Source organism: Myxine glutinosa, chromosome 2 (assembly GCF_964187855.1).
Source record: "Myxine glutinosa chromosome 2, kmMyxGlut1.1, whole genome shotgun sequence".
Classification (NCBI taxonomy): Eukaryota; Metazoa; Chordata; class Myxini; order Myxiniformes; family Myxinidae; genus Myxine; species Myxine glutinosa.
This window is the reverse complement of record NC_136262.1, coordinates 123,584,756-123,605,792: the sequence shown is the minus strand read 5'-3', so window position 1 is coordinate 123,605,792 and position 21,037 is coordinate 123,584,756. Positions and strand designations below refer to the sequence as shown.

At 44.3% G+C, this 21,037-nt stretch overlaps 1 protein-coding gene across 1 annotated transcript in view; it reads left to right on the top strand.

The window, feature by feature from the left end:
* LOC137422571 (uncharacterized) overlaps positions 1 to 15,895 on the top strand; it is a 29,238-nt gene extending 13,343 nt beyond the window's left edge. Inside the window, exons 4-9 of the mRNA XM_078772632.1 lie at positions 1,014 to 1,097; positions 9,592 to 9,675; positions 9,959 to 10,042; positions 10,514 to 10,594; positions 14,182 to 14,314; positions 14,716 to 15,895. Of these exons, the coding sequence (XP_078628758.1) occupies positions 1,014 to 1,097; positions 9,592 to 9,675; positions 9,959 to 10,042; positions 10,514 to 10,594; positions 14,182 to 14,314; positions 14,716 to 15,002 (753 nt within the window). The 3' untranslated portion in view covers positions 15,003 to 15,895. The remainder of the gene's footprint in view (positions 1 to 1,013; positions 1,098 to 9,591; positions 9,676 to 9,958; positions 10,043 to 10,513; positions 10,595 to 14,181; positions 14,315 to 14,715) is intronic.
* Positions 15,896 to 21,037: the final 5,142 nt, after the last annotated feature.

Sequence of the window (21,037 nt, the reverse complement as noted above, 5' to 3'; positions counted from 1 at the left end):
AACACTAAAATTATCCAATGTGTTTGCAACAACATTATAAATTTCTGACAAAAAGAAAAGAAAAATAATGAAATTTTCTTAGGCCAGGGACAAACCAAAGTATTAATTTTCAGTGAAAATAAGATCGAATTCACTTAAAATGATTTTTGCATTTAGAGACAGATGAAGAAATTAAAAAGGAAGAAAGAAGGAAGGAAGGACCCAAGATAGTACATGTAGTAAGGAGTATGATTCTATAGGCCACCCCACCTCAAAATTAAAGTGGGTGGAATGTAAACACGCATCCCCAATCCTCCTCCCCTTCCCCCCCCCCCCCCCCCCTCTCACATCGGCCTTCCGACCATCAGGCGGGCACCAGGTAGGGAGTGGTGAGAGGAATTGAAAATTTTTGGTGGTGAAGGTGGCTAATGGGCATCAAAATGCAAACTCGGAAAAGCATCACCTCCCCAAACGCCCTTGATAGAATGGAGAGAAATAAATGTGTCCCGGGGTCAGGAGAGGATGTTTACCTCGATAGGAGAGGAGATGATGATAAGAGAAGGGATTATGAGTTTACCTTTCCTGGTATGGTTGGGTCATCCTGACAATTATTTAATTTCTAAGTGATTCTTCACCATTGGGAGAAAGGGCGAAAAACGATACATAGCAGGATATTTCAAAAAAGTTGTGGATGGATTTGGACGAAACTTGTTGGACAGGTTGTGTGTATGTCAAAGAAGAATCGATTCAATTTTGGAGAAGATCTGGGTCCGGATCAGGATCCAGATAGCAGAATTTTAAAAGTGATTCTTCACCATTGAGTGACATGGCCAACCAGGCCGAGGCATAACGCTTGTTCCTATAGAATGGAATTGCCCTCGTACCTTCCAACGCAGATCACCACTGATCTCAATACAAATAAATATGGACAAAATGCTCGCCTGAGTGTCCCCTCGCCCTCAACATTGATCACTATTTCAGTACAATATCTTTGATTAATTCTCAAATCTTGTTTTCATGTGCCCATAACACAGGAACCTGTTCCTCAGAAGAACCTCGGCTTCTTCAACTCTTTCTGGAAGGAACTTTCCAACTTCTTTCCGACCTCCATTCTGAAGGTATGATCGCATACACATCACTCCAGAAACATGCGCACTTTAATCCCAGATGATATAAATGATACTAGCACAGACATGCACCTCCAACTAAGTGTGTCTACACTTTTCATCAGATGAGGACAAGCACATGTGTAACCACGCACCCTCCAGAGCACATCTATGACTGTTGAGGAAACTAAGTACTTTCTAGGCTCTCCAGTGAAAAGGAACCGGATGTGTCCGTTTGATCCCTTACTTCTGGACTGCACCACCAATGGCCACATGTGTCCTGTGCGGTGGTCATTGCATGCTACCTCGAAATTTTCAATTTGTGGAAGTTGCGGCGTTATGATGCAACACACTCACTCTTGGCACCGTATCTTAAGGTGGTTGAACGGATGGTTCGTCTCCTGCCGAAGAACCTTCGAGCAGCTCAATGTCTGACATCCCACGTTTGGGTGTTCTGAGGACGTTATTAGGTTAACAACAGATTTATATATTTCAGAGGATGAGTTGTTCATTTATGAAGGAAATTTATCATAAAATGGTCCACGAAAGGTTAAATTTAGCGAACTGATCTGCCAGAAATTTATGGTTCATTCATGGAGATCTTGATGATGATCTTTCGATTCAAGACTCAATCCGCCCCTGAACAGCACCTGCACCATTTCGGGTCAGACCTGCATTCTTAACCTGTTCTAACCAAAGCATGGTAAAGGAGCAGAGGTTGGGAGTGGTGAGAGGGATGGAAAATATGCAGGTGGTGTGGAGAAGAAGATTCCTTGGCAACCACTTTGATGACTATTGGTTAGTTTGGGTTGAAATCACATTGACTCATGTTGGCATACGTATTTCATGTTCTAGTTCCTGGCCTGCAGCATCTCTGGGACCTTCTATTCATCTTCTCAGAAAAAAATCTCCATCAGCCTTCCACCCTTCTCGGTTTTATTCCCACATGGCATCATTAATTCCTTCACAAACACATTTTCCTGACAGTGAGAAGAAATCTGTTCTGGGTTGGGATGTTAGATGTTCCAATTGGAACCTGTGGTCAGGATGCTGCGATCCCAGGTTCAAATCCTTGATGTGGGATTGTCACGAAACCTTTCCTCTCTCACACATGTCAGTAAAATCTGGTACATACCATCAGAGAAGGGACTATGAGTTTGCCTTTCCTGGTGTGGTTGAAACATCATGACTCCTCCTGTGTGGTTAATTGTACCCCGTCGCACCGCGGAGCGAAAGTGGGACTATGGTTTTCCCCTCCGTCCGTCCGTCCGTGCGTACGTGAGTGCGTGCGTACGTGAGTGCGGGTATGGGTAAGCGAAGGACCGCATTCTAATTTGGTGTGTGGGTGCAACCCACGCCAAAATCCAAGATGGCCGCCTCCATGTATGTATCATGCCATGTATGTCTGAACCTTGTGAGCGGAATATCTTGAAAAATAAGCGAAGTACCAACTTCTAATCTGGTGTTTGGGTGTATCTAGGCACAAGGAAGAAGCCTATTGAAAATTGGGTCGCCACGTCAAAATCCAAGATGGCCGCCGCCATATAAATGTCTGAACCTTGTGAGCAAAATATCTTGAAAAATAAGTGAAGTACCAACTTCTAATCTGGTGTTTGGGTGTATCTAGGCACAAGGAAGAACCCTATTGAAAATTGGGTCGCCACATCAAAATCCAAGATAGCCGCCGCCATGTATGTCTTTTTTTTTTTTTTTTTTTTTTGTATACTGAATCGAGGCTCGTGAAAGAGCTAACATTTACTTCACAAACAAATCAACCAGACAAACAAAATATATAAAAAGAGGGAGCGGCAGACAAGATAGGGAGAGAAGGGGAAGCACACAAACACAACATTTGAGAGCAGGGAGATGTGTGGAAGGGAGAGGGCTTGGGGGGAGGAGGCGTGGGAAGGGGTGGGGGGGAGGGAGAAGTATAAAACACAAGGACACCAAGGACTTCCAGTACAGAATTTGGTATTTCAAAAAAGTGGAATTGGGGTGAAATTAGCGGGGGTAGAAAAGATCAAGGTTTTCGATGGGGGAAGATAAGAGATGGTGGTGAACAGCTGTTTTAAAGACCTGGAGGGTGGAGTGGGATTGAAGAGAGTGAGGGAGTTTGTTCCAGAGGCGGGAGAAAAGAAGAATGAAGGAGTGAAGGTGAGCAGAGAGTCTTGATTTTGGCAGTTTAACCATAAGAGCGTTGCAGGCAGATCTTGTGCGACCTGCAGGAATATTTGCGGGACAGAGCCCAGAGAGAGCTGGGGGGGCATGGCCAGAGAGGAGTCGGTAGAAGACGGAAAGACCACCAACCTGCCTGCGGTGAGTGAGTGAGAGGCCCTTGGAGTTAGCTTCATCGCGGGAGATTCCAATGATTCTGAATGCTTTGGTTTCAACAGCGTGAAGACGAGCTAGGTGTGAGGCAGGAGCACCAGCCCAGAGGGGAGAGCAGTATTCCATTGAGCTGCGGATGAAAGCCTTGTATGTGGTGAGGAGCTCAGGTGTGCAAAGGAAGGACTTCGCACGACGGAGGATGCCCAGTCGGCGACTGGCTTTGGAGGCCAGATTTGAAATGTGGTTTTCCCAGGAAAGATCATGGCAAATAGTGAGACCCAAAAGCTTGAGTGACAGAACTTCTTGGAGAGGATTATTCAGAAAGTGGATGGGAGGGTTGTCCAGTCGGTCTTTTCGGAGAGACATCGTAAGAGTGTGAGATTTGTCATGATTGAAAGACATGTTCCACTTGTTTGCCCAGTCTGTGATTTTGTCCAGGTCTGCAGAGAGTGAGGAGGCTGCAGACTGCCGATCTGAGGGATGAAGAATGGAGCGACAGAGAGTAGAGTCATCAGCAAAGAGATACAGAGGATTTTCAAGTGAGTCAGAGAGATCATTGATGAAGACCAGAAAAAGCACAGGGCCCAGAACACTGCCTTGTGGAACTCCAGCCTGAACAGGAAGAGGAGATGAGAGAAACCCATTCAGGGCCACACGTTGACTACAACTGGAGAGGAAGTCCGCCAGCCATGCGTGGAGATTTCCATGGATACCAAAAGAGGAGAGTTTGGTGAGCAGAGCGGGGTGCCAGACCGTATCGAAGGCACGTGATATGTCAAGGGAGACGGCTCTAATTTCCTGTTTGGCATTGAGGACCTCCATCCATTGTTGAGAAAGCAGAAGCAGCATGTCCAGAGTAGAGTGTCCAGGTCTGAAACCAAATTGATGATCAGAGATCAAGCCATTGGAGAAGAGGAAAGATTTCATATCTGAAGCAATGATGGATTCCATGACTTTGCTGATAATTGGGAGAAGGCTGATTGGTCTGTAGTTGCTGGGATCTGTTCTTGCACCTTTTTTGTGCAAAGCGGTGATGTTGGCAGATTTCCAAGCAGATGGAAGATGACCTTGAGCAAAAGAGAGGGTGAAGAGAACAGAGAGAGGGAGTGAAAGAGTGGAAGAACAGGATTTTAGGACCCGTGGGCTGATGCCGTCAGGTCCAGTTGCAGAATCCGAGTCGAGGGTTGACAGAAACTTTTCCACCTTGTCAGGAGGAAAGGACACAAGGTCTGAACCTTGTGAGCGGAATATCTTGAAAAATAGGCGAAGTACCAACTTTTAATCTGGTGTGTGGGTGTATCCAGGCATAAGGAAGAACCCTATTGAAAATTGGGTCGCCACATCAAAATCCAAGATGGCCGCCGCCATGTATGTCTGAACCTTGTGAGCGAATATGATAGCATGTTTTCTGCGTCTACCACTTTGTCAACTCGCATCACTTCCCCGACAGGGGACCGAGGCGTAACGCTTGTTCCTATAGAATGGAATTCCACTCGTCCATTCCCACACGGAACACCACTAATCTCAAAACAAATAAATATGGGCAAAATGCTCGCCTGAGTGTCCCCTCACCCTCAACATTGATCACTATTTCAGTACAATATCTTTGATTAATTAGCAAATCTTGTTTTCATGTGTCCATAACACAGGAACCTGTTCCTCAGAAGAACCTCGGCTTCTTCAACTCTTTCTGGAAGGAACTTTCCAACTTCCTTCCGACCTCCATTCTGAAGGTATGATCGCATGCACATCACTCCAGAAACACGCGCACTTTAATCCCAGATGATATGAATGATACTAGCACAGACATGCACCTCCAACTAAGTGTGTCTACACTTTTCATCAGATGAGGACAAACACATGTGTAACCACGCACCCTCCAGAGCACATCTATGACTTTTTAGGAAACTAAATACTTTCCAGGCTCTTTCCAGTGAAAAGGAACCGGAGGCGTCCGTTACTTCTTGACTGCACCACCAATGGCCACATGTGTCCTGTGCGTTGTTCATTGCATGCTTCCTCGAAATTTTCAATTTGTGGAAGTTGCGGCGTTATGATGTGACACACTCACACTTGGCACCGTATCTTACGGTGGTTGAACGGATGGTTCGTCTCCTGCCGAAGAACCTTCGAGCAGCTCAATGTCTGTCATCCCGCGTTTGGGTGTTGTGAGGACGTTATTAGGTCAACAACAGATTTATATATTTCAGAGGATGAGTTGTTCATTTATGAAGGAAATTTATAATAAAATGGTCCACGAAAGGTTAAATTTAGCGATCTGATCTGCCAGAAATGTATGGTTTATTCATATCACAGCGATTGTCACTAAACCTTTCCTCTCTCACACCTGTCAGTAAAATCCGGCACATACCATCAGAGAAGGGACTATGAATTTGCCTTTCCTCGTGTGGTTGCTACATTCTGACAGTCCTCAGGTGTGGGTGTTACCTATAGAATAGAATACCACTCGTCCATTCCAACTGTTACGGATTCGTCAATTCCGTTGTTGTGGTTCTCATCCACTGTAAACATTTTTGGTTCCATGTAATATTATTGTTATCGTTTAAGTGAATTGGAGATAACTGTTTTCAAAAGGTTAAAAAAATTAATGTTTTAAAAAGAAACCGGAAACCGGTTCGGGAACCGGACGAAGAAGAGGAGGAAGAAGAAGAGGAAAAATAGGCGGAGCAAGTGAGGTCGGAGAAGGAGCCGAGCTGCTTGGAGGTCTTGAGCAAACGCTGGCGAACGAGGGTCACAAGTGAACTTTGGGTTTCCTGGGAAAGGGATTCCTGCGACAGAGTTGTTATCGCTGTGACAGATAAACCTGCGTGACAGGTTTTGCGGTTGATTGTTTTGCGGACGTTGGCACCTGATCGTTGACAGGAGGTTGGCACCAGCAGAGCGGAGGTTGCGGGTGGGAGTGTGTCTGGAGAGGAGGTCAGTCAGGTAGGATGGGGCCAGGTGATGGAGGGCTTTGTAGGTCAAGAGGAGGATTTTGTACTGGATTCTCTGGGGGATGGGGAGCCAGTGAAGCTTGTAAAGGACGGGGGTGATGTGGTCATGGGTCCGGGAATGGGTGAGTAGACGGGCAGCGGAGTTCTGAATGTATTGGAGTTTATTGATGATTATTGAGGGTGAACCATAGAGGAGGCTGTTGCAGTAGTCCAGACGGGAGGTGATGAAGGCGTGGATGAGGGTTTCTGCAGCCGTGGAGGAGAGGGATGGACGGAGACGGGCGATGTTTTTCAGGTGAAAGAAGGCTGTCTTTGTGATTTGTTTAGTGTATTTGTCGAAGGAGAGGGTTTGGTCAAAAATGATGCCAAGATTCCGGATGTGAGGGGAGGTGGATACTGGGAAACCGTCAATGTTGAGGGCGAAGTTATGGGTGGATTTGGTGAGCGTTTTTGGGCCAATGATGATTATTTCAGATTTATCATAGTTAAGTTTGAGGAAGTTGATTTGAAGCCAGGATTTTATTTCAGTGATGCAGTTTGTCAGGATAGAGTGGGTGGCGGTGGAGATTGACTTGGTGGAGATGAAAAGCTGGATGTCATCGGCAAAGCAGTGGAATTGGAGACCACGACGGCGGATTAAGTGACCAAGGGGGGACAGGTACAGGATGAAGAGGAGGGGGCCGAGAACTGAACCTTGGGGGACACCTTGGGGGAGCGGAGCAGTGGGGGATTTGCAGTTATTGATGGAGATGAACTGGCGTCTGTCAGAGAGGTAAGATTTGATCCAAGAGAGGGCAGTGCCGGTAATGTTAAAGTTAGTTTCAAGTCGGGTGAGGAGGATGGTGTGATTGATGGTGTCAAAGGCGGCGCTTAGGTCGAGGAGGATGAGAATGTTGAGGTTGCCGGCGTCAGAGGAGAGGAGAAGGTCGTTGGTGATTTTGAGGAGAGCAGTTTCAGTACTGTGGTTGGAGCGGAATCCGGATTGGAATGTTTCATACAGGTTATCGGCAGAGAGGTGATGTTTGAGTTGAGTGGCTACAGCGTGTTCCAAAACTTTTGACAGAAAGGGTAGGTTGGAGATGGGTCTGAAGTTATTAAGGGTGTCAGGGTTGAGTCCAGGTTTTTTCAGAATGGGGGTAACAGCAGCAATTTTGAGGGATGGTGGGACGATGCATGTAGGCAGGGAGGAGTTTATTGTTGCAGTGATAAGTGGAGAGAGAGCAGGAAGGGAGGCCTTGACAAAGCTGGAGGGGATGGGGGTCAAGAGTGCAGGTGGCAGTTTTCATTCCTATGAGGAGTTCAGAGAGGTCAGTAGGGGAGACTGGGGAGAACTGAGACAGGGGTTGGCAGGATAAGGGGGGGCAGGTAGTTTGAGGGGGAGCAGGTGCGGTGGTGGTTAAGCTGTTGTAGATGTTGTCAATTTTGTTTTGGAAGAATGAAAGGAAGGAGATGCAGTTGTCTACTGTGAATGACTGGGTGGTGGTGTCCAGGGGGCTAAGGAGTTTGTTTATTGTAGAGAAGAGTGCTTTTGGGTTTCCGGAGCCAGAGTGGATAATTTAAGAGTAGTAGGTGGAGCGGGCGCGGGAGAGGGCATCTTTGTCGTGCTGCAGGTGGTCCTTGTAGGCTTGGGAGTGAATTGTGAGACCTGTTTTATTGCGGAGTCTTTCAAGTTGGCGAGCACGAGTTTTCATCAGGCGGAGTTCAGGGGTAAACCAGGGAGCAGAATGGGTGAAAGAAACTGTTTTGGTTTTTATTGCCGCAAGCTGGTCGAGGCAGAAGGAGAGAGTGTGGTTGTCATAGTCAGTGAGGTCAGAAGGGGTGTGGAGGTCAACGAAGGGAGAAGTGGACATTTTTTCAGAGAGGGTGGATGAGAATGAGGTAGGTGAAAGAGAGTTTAGCTTACGGAAGTTGATAATGCGACAATGCCTTGGTGCTGGGGTGGGGATGTTGATGGTCATAGTGATGGCTAAGTGGTCAGAGAGGGTGAGGTCGGAGCTAGAGAGATGGTGCAAAATTAGTCCAGTAGAGCAGACAAGGTCCAGAATGTGACCACGGTTATAGATAGGAAAGTTGACATGTTGAGTGAGGTTAAAGCAGGTGAGTAAATCAGTGAAGTCAGTGGTTATTGTGGAGTCAGTGGAGTCCATGTGGATATTGAAATCACCGAGGAGGAGGATTGAGGGGGAGAAGGAACAGAGCTGGGTCAGAAAGTAAGAGAAGTCAGACAGGAATGATGGGTGTGGTTTGGGAGGGCGGTAGACGACTGCCATGACTGACAATGTGTGACCAGAGAGTTTAAAAGCCAGGTGTTAAAATGATGGAGCAGATGAGATGGAGATGAGGCTGGTCTTGATGTCCTGTCGGTGAATTACGGCAATTCCACCACCTCGGCCCTCCGAGCGTGGTTTATTGATGTATGAATATCCAATGGGTGTAGTGAGGTTGAGTGAGAAGTAGTCCAGAGGTTGTTGCCAGGTTTTAGTGAGACAGAGAAAGTCCAGTTTATTGTCCAGAATGTAGTCGTTCAGGATGTGGCTTTTGTTGTTGAGGGACCGGGTATTCAACAGAGTGAGCTTCATGTTGCTTTGTACGGTGGGGATGAACTCGGGTGATTTTGCCAGGGTTTGCAGACAGGAGGCGCGATCGTGTGCGTTGCTGTGATGACGTAGTCGATGAGTGGGAGTGCGCTGAGCTGACCAGAGTACAGGACTGGAGTGACCTGTTTGTAAGTAAACAAACTTGCGACCGGAGCCTCTATGAATGTATCTGGGTCGTCGCAGGAGTCTGTGGTATTTGATTGCAGGGGGTGGTGGAGTGGGGTGGAGTGAGTGTTGAGCAGTTATATTGTACGAAACTGATGGTACCATCATAGGAATGATATATTGGTTGTACAATTGATTAATATTGTTATTGTACTGTTATTCTTGTGTGACCTTAATGCAATACTTGTTTATTGGTAACAATTGGTGTGGTTTCACCATTGATCTTTGACACACAGAATAACACATCTTTCTGCCGTGACTCCTCTCGGGGCTCGGAGGTACACCGTGACCGGGGTTTGGGGAGGAGCACGCAACACTACGCAGAACACCACGAATCTCAAAAAAAATGAATATGGACAAAATGCTCGCCTGAGTGTCCCCTCACCCTCAACATTGATCACTATTTCAGGACAATATCTTTGATGAATTCTCAAATGTTGTTTTCATGTGCCCATAACACAGGAACCTGTTCCTCAGAATAACCCTGGCTTTTTCAACTCTTTCTGGAAGGGATTTTCCAGCATCCTTCCGACCTCCACTCGGAAGGTATGATCGCACACACCACTCCAGAAACACACATACTTTATTCCCAGAGCATAGAATTACCACAAGGATAGACACGCACTTCCACCTTAACATGTACAAACTTAATTAACAGGCCAGTACAACCACATACGCAACAACATAGCAACTCGGAAAACCACATGTGTAACCGCACACCGTCCAGAACATATCCCTGACTGTTGAGGGATAACTGATCACTTGTGGCCACTTTGGTGAAATGTCTTTCATTAATTCATTTTATTGTTTTCTTGTGTCCATCGCACAGAACGTTGTCCTTGTGAAGCCACAAGAACTTTTCAGGTCGACGTGTAACAAGATCTATAATATCCTTCCGACCTCCTTTCTGAAGGTATGATCGCATGCACGTCACTCCAGAAACATACAAGCTTTAATTCCAGAGGATATAAATGATACAAGGACAGACATGCACGTCCAACTACGTGTTTCTACACTTTCCAACAGACGAGGACACCCGAATTTTCCAACTTGTTCTGGAAGGGATTTTCCAGCATCCTTCCGGCCTCCACTCTGAAGGTGTCATCGTGCACACACCACTCCAGAAACACACACACTTTATTCCCAGAGCATATAATTACCGCAAGGATAGACACGCACCTCCACCTCAACATGTACAAACTTAATTAACAGTCCAGGACAACCACATACGCAACAACATAGCAACTCGGAAAATCACATGTGTAACCGCACACCGTCCAGAACATATCCCCGACTGTTGAGGGACAACTGATCACCTGTGGCCACTTTGCTGAAATGTCTTTCATTAATTCTCATTTATTGTTTTCTTGTGTCTATCACACAGAACATTGACTTTCTGAACCCACAAGAACTTTTCACGTCGACGTGGAACAAAATCTATAATATCCTTCAGACCTTTCTGAAGGTATGATCGCATACACGTCACTCCAGAAACACACACTTTAATCCCAGAGGATATAAATGATAACAGGACAGACATGCATGTCCAACTATGTGTGTCTACACTTTCCAACAGACGAGGACAACCTGAACCACATATGTAACCAGACACCCACCCGAACAAATGTTTGACTGCAAGGGAACTAAACACTTTCCAGGCTCTCTAAACACCAAACACTTATTAGTTAGTTTGTTTTTAAATCACTTTGATGACTATTGGTTAATTTATGTTGAAATCACTTTGACGAGTATTGGTTAGTTTGTGTTGAAATCACTTTGACGAGTATTGGTTAGTTTATGTTGAAATCACTTTAACGAGTATTGGTTAGTTTGTGTTGAAATCACTTTGACGAGTATTGGTTAGTTTATGTTGAAATCACTTTGATGAGTATTGGTTAGTTTGTGTTCAAATCACTTTGACGAGTATTGGTTAGTTTGGGTTGAAAACACTTTGACGAGTACTGGTTAGTTTATGTTGAAATCACTTTTAGAGTATTGGTTAGTTTGTGTTGAAAACACTTTGACGAGTATAAGTTAGTTTGGGTTGAAGTCACTTTGACGAGTATAAGTTAGTTTGGGTTGAAGTCAATTTGATTCGTATAAGTTAGTTTGGGTTGAAGTCACTTTGACGAGTATAAGTTTGTTTGGGTTGAAGTCACTGACGAGTATTGGTTAGTTTGTGTTGAAAACACTTTGACTAGTATAAGTTAGTTTGGGTTGAAGTCACTTTGACGAGTATAAGTTAGTTTGGTTTGAAGTCACTTTGACGAGTATAAGTTAGTTTGGGTTGAAGTCACTTTGACGAGTATAAGTTAGTTTGGGTTGAAGTCACTTTGACGAGTATAAGTTTATTTGTGTTGAAAACGCTTTGACGAGTATAAGTTAGTTTGGGTTGAAGTCACTTTGACGAGTATAAGTTAGTTTGGGTTGAAGTCAATTTGATTCGTATAAGTTAGTTTGGGTTGAAGTCACTTTGACGAGTACAAGTTAGTTTGGGTTGAAACCCCTTTGATGAGTATAAGTTAGTTTGGGTTGAAACCAATTTGACGAGTATAAGTTCGTTTGGGTTGAAGTCACTTTGACGAGTATAAGTTTGTTTGGGTTGAAGTCACTGACGAGTATTGGTTAGTTTGTGTTGAAAACACTTTGACTAGTATAAGTTAGTTTGGGTTGAAGTCACTTTGACGAGTATAAGTTAGTTTGGTTTGAAGTCACTTTGACGAGTATAAGTTAGTTTGGGTTGAAGTCAATTTGATTCGTATAAGTTAGTTTGGGTTGAAGTCACTTTGACGAGTATAAGTTAGTTTGGGTTGAAACCCCTTTGACGAGTATTGGTTGGTTTGGGTTGAAGTCACTTTGACGAGTATAAGTTAGTTTGGGTTGAAATTACTTTGATGAGTGTTGGATCGTTTGGGTTGAAATCCTTCAAGCAACTCACGTGCCGAAATCCCACGTGTGTGTTTTGTGAGATTTTTTGAGGTCTCGAACAGGTTTACTTGTTTCAGTGGATGACTTTTTCATTTATGAAGTAAATTTATCATAAAATGTTCCACCAGAATTTAAATTTAATGATCCGATCTGCCTGAAATTTATCGAGATCAACACTTTGATGTGTGTGATCAGTGGAACTGCCACTTTATAACTTTTGGCAGTGATGACCGGGTAACCAAGACGTCCCACTTTCATCAGACACGTGACCCACGACGCACACAAGCACAACAGCAGGAGAGAACAGGGACGTTGGTAGATCTGTGGAAGGGAGAGAGCTGGGGGAGGGGGTAGGGGAGTGGTACACAGTATAAAGTACAAGTTAGTATAAAGTACAAGTTGGTGTCCTTGTGTTTTATACTTCGCCCACCCCCCACCCCCCCCCCCCCTTCCCACGCCTCCTCCCCCCAAGCCCTCTCCCTCCCACACATCTCCCTGCTCTCAAATGTTGTGTTTGTGTGCTTCCCCTTCTCTCCCCATCTTGTCTTCCGCTCCCTCTTTTTATATATTTTGTTTGTCTGGTTGATTTGTCTGTGAAGTAAATGTTAGCTCTTTCACGAGCCACGATTCAGTATACAACAACAACAACAAAAAAAAAAGCAAAGGCACACCACTAGGAATTTCAGGAAATAATTTGGAGATTGAAAGAGACGAATTTGTGCTGTTTTAACGGGGGTAGAAAAGATCAAGGTTTTGGATGGGGGAAGATAAGAGATGGTGGTGAACAGCTGTTTTAAAGACCTGGAGGGAGGAGTGGGATTGAAGGGAGTGAGGGAGTTTGTTCCAGAGGTGGGAGAAAAGAGGAATGAAAGAGTCAAGGTGAGCAGAGAGTCTTGATTTTGGCAGTTTTACCATAAGAGGGTTGCTGGCAGATCTTGTGTGTCCTGGAGGAATATTTGGGGAGCAGAGCACAGACAGAGCAAGGGGAGCTAGGCCGGAGAGGAGTCGGTAGAAGACAGCCGATCAACCTGCCTGCGGTGAGCGAGTCAAAAACCTTCAGAATAAGCTTCATCGCGGCAGATTCCAATGATTCTGAATGCTTTGGTTTCAACCGTGGAAGCTGAGCGAAGTGTGAAGAAGAAGCACCAGCCCAGAGGGGAGAGCATTATTCCATTAAGCTGTGGATGAAAGCCTTGTATGTGGTGAGGAGGTCAGAAGTGCCCAGAAAGGAATTCGCATGACGGAGGATGCCCAGTCGGCGACTGGCTTTGGAGGCCAGCTTGGAAATGTGGTTTTCCCAGGAAAGATCATGGCGAATAGTGAGACCCAAAAGCTTGAGTGACAGAACTTCTTTGAGGGATTGTTGAGAATATAGCTGGGAGGATTGTCCAGATGGTCTTTTCAGAGAGACAGTGAGATTCCAGTGAGAAAAAATTACAAATTTCTGATGTAACTACTGCTGGGAAAGCAATGGCAAACCACCCAGTATAACATTTGCAAAACTAGAACGGCACTCAGTAGAGACCACACCTCCGCCAGGTGAACGGTTTACGCTTTGTATCCCACTGATAGGTCGTATCTGGATGCAGGCCTGAACCAAAATCGAATCAGTTTGTTCTTGTCACCGAACCAATTTATGCACCAAGTTTCATCCAAATCCGTCCTTAACTTTTTGAGACATCCTGCTATTTATTGTTTTTGGCCCTATTTCCGAATGGTGAAGAATCACTTAAAACATTATTCTCGGCGGATCTGAAGCCGGATCTTCCCCAAAATTTAATCATTTCGTCCGTGTCACATACACTACTTTTCTGCCAAATTTTGTCCGAATCCGTCCACACTTTTTGAGATATCTTGTTCACAGACAGACAGGAAGGGGTGAAAACATAACTTCCATGCACCTTTGGTGGCAGAGGTAAAAATTGCTTACTTTTTCTATGTATGTATAAGTATGTTCGTATTTGTGTCCATGTGCACATTTATGTCCATAAGTATTGTGTATTAGGGGGAATGGGATCCATAACTGGAATGCATGAAGGATTTTATTATGCTTTGTCAAAATGTGTTGTGGAAGGAAGAAACATTTTTTCTGAATTAAGTTTTCTTCAAAAAAATATTTTGTAGATCGAACCCTCCATGTGGAGCTCCCCAAAGTCTGCACCAACACATTGGACGACTCCAGCCACTGAGATCGCTACTCCAGCCACTGAGATCGCTGGAAATGAAACCACATCTCTGGATGACATGGATGTTCACGGTAAGTTGATTTTAATACTGAAAGGAAAATATGTTGAGAGAACAAGAAAATAGCAGTGATTTGTACGTTGGGCAGACTGTTTCGTTGCATTAGCTTTTGGAATAGTTTCTTCATTGCAGATATAACCACAGGTTGAGAAGAACTTCTTCTATAACTATCAGATTTGATATTTTAAATGATATTCGGACTCGTTACAGTTTCACACTGAAATGTTGGAATCATTATTATTTTCCACTCTCACAAGTGGCAACAGCTTTCGCCATGTTAAACCTCAGAGAAATTTGGAGAGAGAAACGACTGATCTGCATTTGTTTTGCTTAATTTGATTTCAAAGTTATCCAAGTAAAATTTTCTCTTTCCTTTGACCCACGTTTTTCTCATTGCAAACCCAAATCCTTCAGAAAGCATGGACGATGAGAAAGAAGAGATGGTGGAAGTGACCTTCGAAGGCATCCTTCGTGCTATATTAGTCATTTTGGCTCTTCGCTGGAATATATTTTGTTTAAGAAAGTGGATTAAGAAATTGCAAAAGCTTTACACCAAGAAGGTACTCCACAAAGAGAAGAAGATGAGCATGGGTGTGTGTGTGCAAGCTAGCTTGAAAGCCAAGGTCGAACCTCAACGTCAAGTCCTTGAGCGAGGTGATGCAGCATGTGCGGGCGATGGCCTACAGGGTGCAATGATCTGACATACACAAACACACACACACACACACACACATACACAAGCACACATATACATACACACACACACACACACACACACACACACACACACACACACACATATACATACACACATACAAACACATACAAATATATACACACACACACACACATATACATACACACATACAAACATACAAATATATACATACACATATACATATACATATATATATACACACACACACACACACATACAAATATATGCATACACACACATACACACACACATATACACAAGCACACACATATACACAAGCATACACATACACACACACACACACACACACACACATATACACACATACAAAAACATATACATACACACACATATATACACAAACACACACACATATACATACACACACACATATACACAAACACACACACATATACATACACACACATATACATGTACACACACACACACATACAAATATATACATACACACACATATACATGTACACACACACACACACACACACACATACAAATATATACATACACACATATACATATACATATATATATACACACACAAACACGCACATAACTCATCCATTTGTCGTAGATAAACGGGAACTTTCATTCAATATTCTTCCTGTTTTTTTCTTTTTTGCACCCGACTCTGAAACAACATTCATTTCAGTGCACAACTCATCAACATCCACTCCTGGGTCGTGCTCAGAGTTCGAGCAGTTTGCTGCATGTTAACTCATCATCGTCATCTCCATCTTCTGAAAAACTGTGTTTGTGAAATGAAAATTTGAAACGGTACATGATGTTTTTTTAGTACCGTGAGGTTAAGCACATTTAATGAACGGAAATCGCATTCCTTTAATAAACATTGGAAACGGCACCTGGTGTCGTGTTGTTTTTATTATTTAAGCATATTTTATGAAACTGTAATCATGTGCATTCGGGTTGAAAACATTTTTATGTTGAAAAAGTTTACCCTGTGAATCAGGAACCACAGGGAACCTATCCCTCTTTTCCGCATTGATACAACGCCCCGACATTCGCGATGTCAACGTTCGTGGGATTTTCTGTGAATCGCAATCCACCGGAAACCTATCTCCCCTTTTCCCAATAAAACAATGTTCCCACATTTGTGATTTCGACATTCGCGCCATTTACCAGGAACGTATCCCCCACGATTGTCGGGGCCCGACTGTATATAAACTAGAAGGGCACGAGGAAGAGCACAAACCTCCATCAGGCTGAACAGTTTTCATTTTGTATTCCACTGATAGGCCGGATCTGATCTGGACAATACTCATTCGTAATTATACTGGACAATACTGGACAATCCCAGGTAATTCCACACATTCGTATTACTCCGTGCCCCCCCCCCCTCGCCCCTCCCCCGTCCCCTTGTCATTGCCATATGTGGGCTGGTGCTTCAGCTTGTCACCTTTCTCTTTTTGACAATATCCAGCGACATGCGGCCATTCTGGTGGGACAGGAGTTGGCAACATCTCTGGAACCTCTCTCAGTCCGCCGCTCTGTTCTTTCCTTCAGCCTTTTCAACAGATATTACCACGGAATGTGCTCTGAGGGTCTATCACAGGTTGTTCCACTGGTCATTCTTTCAGTCGTCCGACACGTTTGGCAGTTTCTTCCTGTCCATATACCGTGTCTGTCCCAAGGACTAAGACTATGATGGATTCTTCTCGTTTTTTTCCCCCCACTCGCCATCACTGGAGCAGTTTACCTGCATCTTGCTTTCCCCTCGATCACAATCTACCTCAATTCAAGAGGAATGTCAATCGATTCCTCCTTTGTAGCTAATATCCACACTATACTTTGTTGGAACCCCCTAACTTCAGTGGCCTTCAAGGCTTTGGGGTGAGCGGTATCTCATGAAAATGTATTACCCTTTAGAATTACCCTTTAGAAGCCATTAAAATTATCCTTTAGAACCCTTCACAATTACCCTTTCAAACCCATTAGAGTTATCCTTTAGAACCCTTCAGAATTATCCTTTATATCTCATTAGAGTTATCCTTTAGAACCCATTAAAATAGTCTTTTAGAACCCATTAAAATTACCCTTTGGAACCCATTAAAATAACCCGGAACCCTTTAGAAAGTGGTTTAAGGAGACGGGTTTTGCAGACAGTTTTAAGGAGGTTGTGCGTGTGTGTGTGTGTGTGTGTATACCTATAATAATAAAAGGCAGTGTCCATCCTTTCGTCCGTCTGTCTCCTCCATAACTCCAAAACGACGAAACCTAGTGGCCCCAAACTTTGCATGCATGCATCCACCTGGACCTCCAACTGATTGCAATGATGAAAACTGGGTGTTTGCGTGTGTTATAACACCCTTTTTGAAGATGATTAACGAGGTGCTCGTAAGAAAAAAACCCGATGTGGTGGTTTACCAATATGTCGGCCGGCCATCCTGGCACCTTGCTGGCCACTGCACCTAGCTGGGTTCTTAAGCCGCCATTTTGTTTTGGCCCCCTCAAATGTGCCTTGGAAACACGATCGATTATCATTGCGTAATTGAAGCATCTTACTATCATTCACCAAATGTCCGTCTGTCCGTCCGTCCGTTCGCAGGTACCGCAAAAAACAGCTGAACCGATCGCAACGATATTTTGGGTGGGTAATCATGGGACGCCATGAAGTAAAATAGGCTATATTGTTTTTCCAATTTCACTTTTGGTCGACAGCATTTTCAGGTTTGGACTCCCCGCATAACGTTATTTTCATGGGTACCTCACAAATGGCTGCACCGATGGCAACCTAACGAATGAAAACACACAGTTAAAAATAATTACCTCGGACAAAGACCTTTCATTAGGACATGGGTTGAATCCCTGCTTGAGAGATTGCCGACCCCCCCCCACCCTCCCCACCATCACGGTCGTCTCCAACTCACAATCCCACGAGATATGCGGAAAGGACGACTTAAAAAACCAATTATCTTCTTTTTGATTCGTATATAAACATCATTAAAAGTCAATAATGACCTCGGCCAAAGTTCAAACGACATGGGTTTAATCTCTCCATGAGATAATTCCACACAGCTGTTTGGGCGGTGTATAAGCTAATAGATCACTGTCTCCATCAATCTTGCCAAGGCCGTAACAACTATCGGCTCAAAATCCTTTTAACTGTTGACTTGGTAGTTTTTACAATGAAGGAAACATTAATAATGTTGTTAAAAGTTTATTTTGTGATTAATTCGTGGGACCGTGGTGATTGGCGTTATGTTGTTTGGAATGAAAAAAGAGATATCGAGTTCAAGTGAATGACGAAATGCCGTGATGGTTTCGACTTTCTAAACGTGAAATTCGCGGATCGCCATATGCAGATTCACCATGGTCCCACGATCGATGTTTCTATACGTGAATGTACCCGTTTGTTTGCGTACGATAACGTTTTTCATGGAAGTCCTTCCCGAACTTGCTGTCCATGTTTGACGTGTGACTGAAGGTGCTACAGGAATATGGAATTTATTGGTTTCATGCTTTAGCATTCGTCGTTTCTGCATTGTCTGTTTGCTTCTGGCCTCTCACCCATGCGTAGCACGGGTACCTCACTAGTCCTTTAAAATCAGAAAATAAAAAGAAATGGCATTTTGGAAAATGAATTTTGGAGAATGAAATGGAAAATAAAAATAAATAAAGAAAAAGAAATAACTGCAGTCAAGCGCTTCCTCCAGCCATGAATGAGCTTCCTACACATCTCTACTGGAAGTTTGGCCCACTCTTTCGCAAACAATTCCAGTTCTCCCAGATTTGAATGGTGCCTTCTCCCAACAGCTGTTTTCAGATCTCCCCACAGGTGTTCAATGGGATTTAGATCTGGACTCATTGCTGGCCACTTCAGAACATTCCAGCGTTTTGTCTTGAACCATTCCTGGGTGCTTTTGAAGTGTGTTTGGGGTCATTGTCCTGCTGCAAGCCCAATGACCTTCGACGGAGACTCAGCTTTCTGACACTGAGTTGAACATTGTGCTACAAAATGTCTTGGTAATCTCCTGATTTAATGATGCCATGCACACATTCAATGCACCCAGTGCCAGAGGCAGCACAGCAACCCCAAAACATCACTGATCCTCCTCCATGTTTGACTGTAGGGAAGGTGTTCTTTTCTTTGAAGGCTTCATTTTGTTTTCTGTAAACAGAGATGATGTGCTTTGCCAAAAAGCTCTAATTTGGTCTCATCGGTTCACAGGACATTCTCCCAGAAGTAATTTGGCTTGTTCAGGTGTGTTTTGGCAAACTCCAGTCGGGCTTTCTTTTGTCTCTCTCGCAGCAGTGGGGTCCTATCAAAGAACCCTCTTTCATCGACTTGTTGATGGATGCTGTGAGTTGAAACTGTCGTACCTTGTGTCTGAAGGTCAGCTTGAATCTGTTTGGCATTTGATCAAAATGCTTTCTCCACCATTTGAACAATTTTTCGCTGCAATTTTCGATCAAGTTTTCTCTCACGGCCACGTCCAGGGAAGTTGGTTACAGTGCCATGGGCCTTACACTTCCTGATAACATTGCGTATGGTGTACACAGGAAGATCCAGGTATCTGGAGATGGACTTGTAGCTTTGAGATTATCCATGCTTGGCTACAATCTTGTGTCTGACCTCCTCAAACAATTATCTGGTTTTCTTTCTTTTCTCCATATTGTTGAAATGAAGATCAAATAGCTATATGTTGAAAAAGCCAAAACTTTACATGGGGTGTACTTACTTTTTCACGTGACTGTGTGTGTATATATATATATATATATATATATATATATATATATATATATATATAATATATATTGTTACGGAACCCAACGTCGGCCTCTGTTCCCGTTATCGAGGGGGGATTAATCCCCTCGTCTATGACTGACCGACGTGGTCCCTGACGCTGCACAGGTTCCTCCGGAGAGACAGGTGCGCAACCCCGTTTGCGACCGTGGACAGATGTTAATTGCCGAGCGGTTTAGCAACTGCGGCACGAACTATTAACAAGAACTAGACCCGATTCGTAACGTTGGCCAAATCGTGCCACAGGTATTCAATGAGGGAAAAGACAAGGACGAAACGGATGTAAAGGAAAGAAGAACAAAGGTAGGAAATACAAATATAATTTATTACTAGCTATTATTTACACAATAAAAAGAACCAAGGAGGAGGAAGGATAATAAAATAAATACAGAAGGATGGAAGAACCAGAAGACACAGTGCAAATATTTAGCTTACCGATAAACAGTCTTACTTAACCCAAGACAATACACACAAAATAGACGACAATCAAACTCACACGAATGGGGAATGGAAGCAGGAACGAATGGCTGGAAGGAGAGGAAGGTTCAGCTGGACGCTGGCTGGAGCTTTATCCCGCATGGGACGTCGGGCTGGACCTCGACGGCCACCGATGCCACTGCAATCTGGTTCCCGCGTAGCAGCGGGCCGAAGCTGCGTGGTCTCAAAGCTGCGTGGTGGATTCAAAGCTGCGTGGTGGATTCAAAGCTGCGTGGTGGATTCAAAGCTGCGTGGTGGACTCAAAGCTCATCTCCCATCTGCCGCATCTCTCTCGTGGGGGCGTTGTGTGACGGGTTCTCTCTCTGCAGAACTGCTCGTGGGGCTCCTCTACTCATCTCTCGTGGGGGCGTCGGGGCCGCGGGTTATATAGGCCACATCCTCGAACCTTCGCGAACCTCCCCGAGCGTTCTCTCTCCGCCCTCTCAAGCCAAACCCCTTGTACTTGGTTGGTTGTTCGGGGCTGGCTCACTCCTCCCCCTCTATGACGAGGTGGAGACACGCCTTTCTTCTCCGAGATTACCTCGGGTGATGGCGGCAAATGTAGTTGGCAATGCGAATAGCAATGACGCAGTTGGAAATGGAGGTTTTGGGAATGGGAATGAAAGGGAATCTATCTTATTTCAATTTCATGCAATGCAGTGTTAACTAGTGGGAACAGAGCCTTCAACTACATAGACTAAGGAGATAACTGTTTAGAAGGATATATGATTTGCTACATGCATGTTCATGGCTTAACT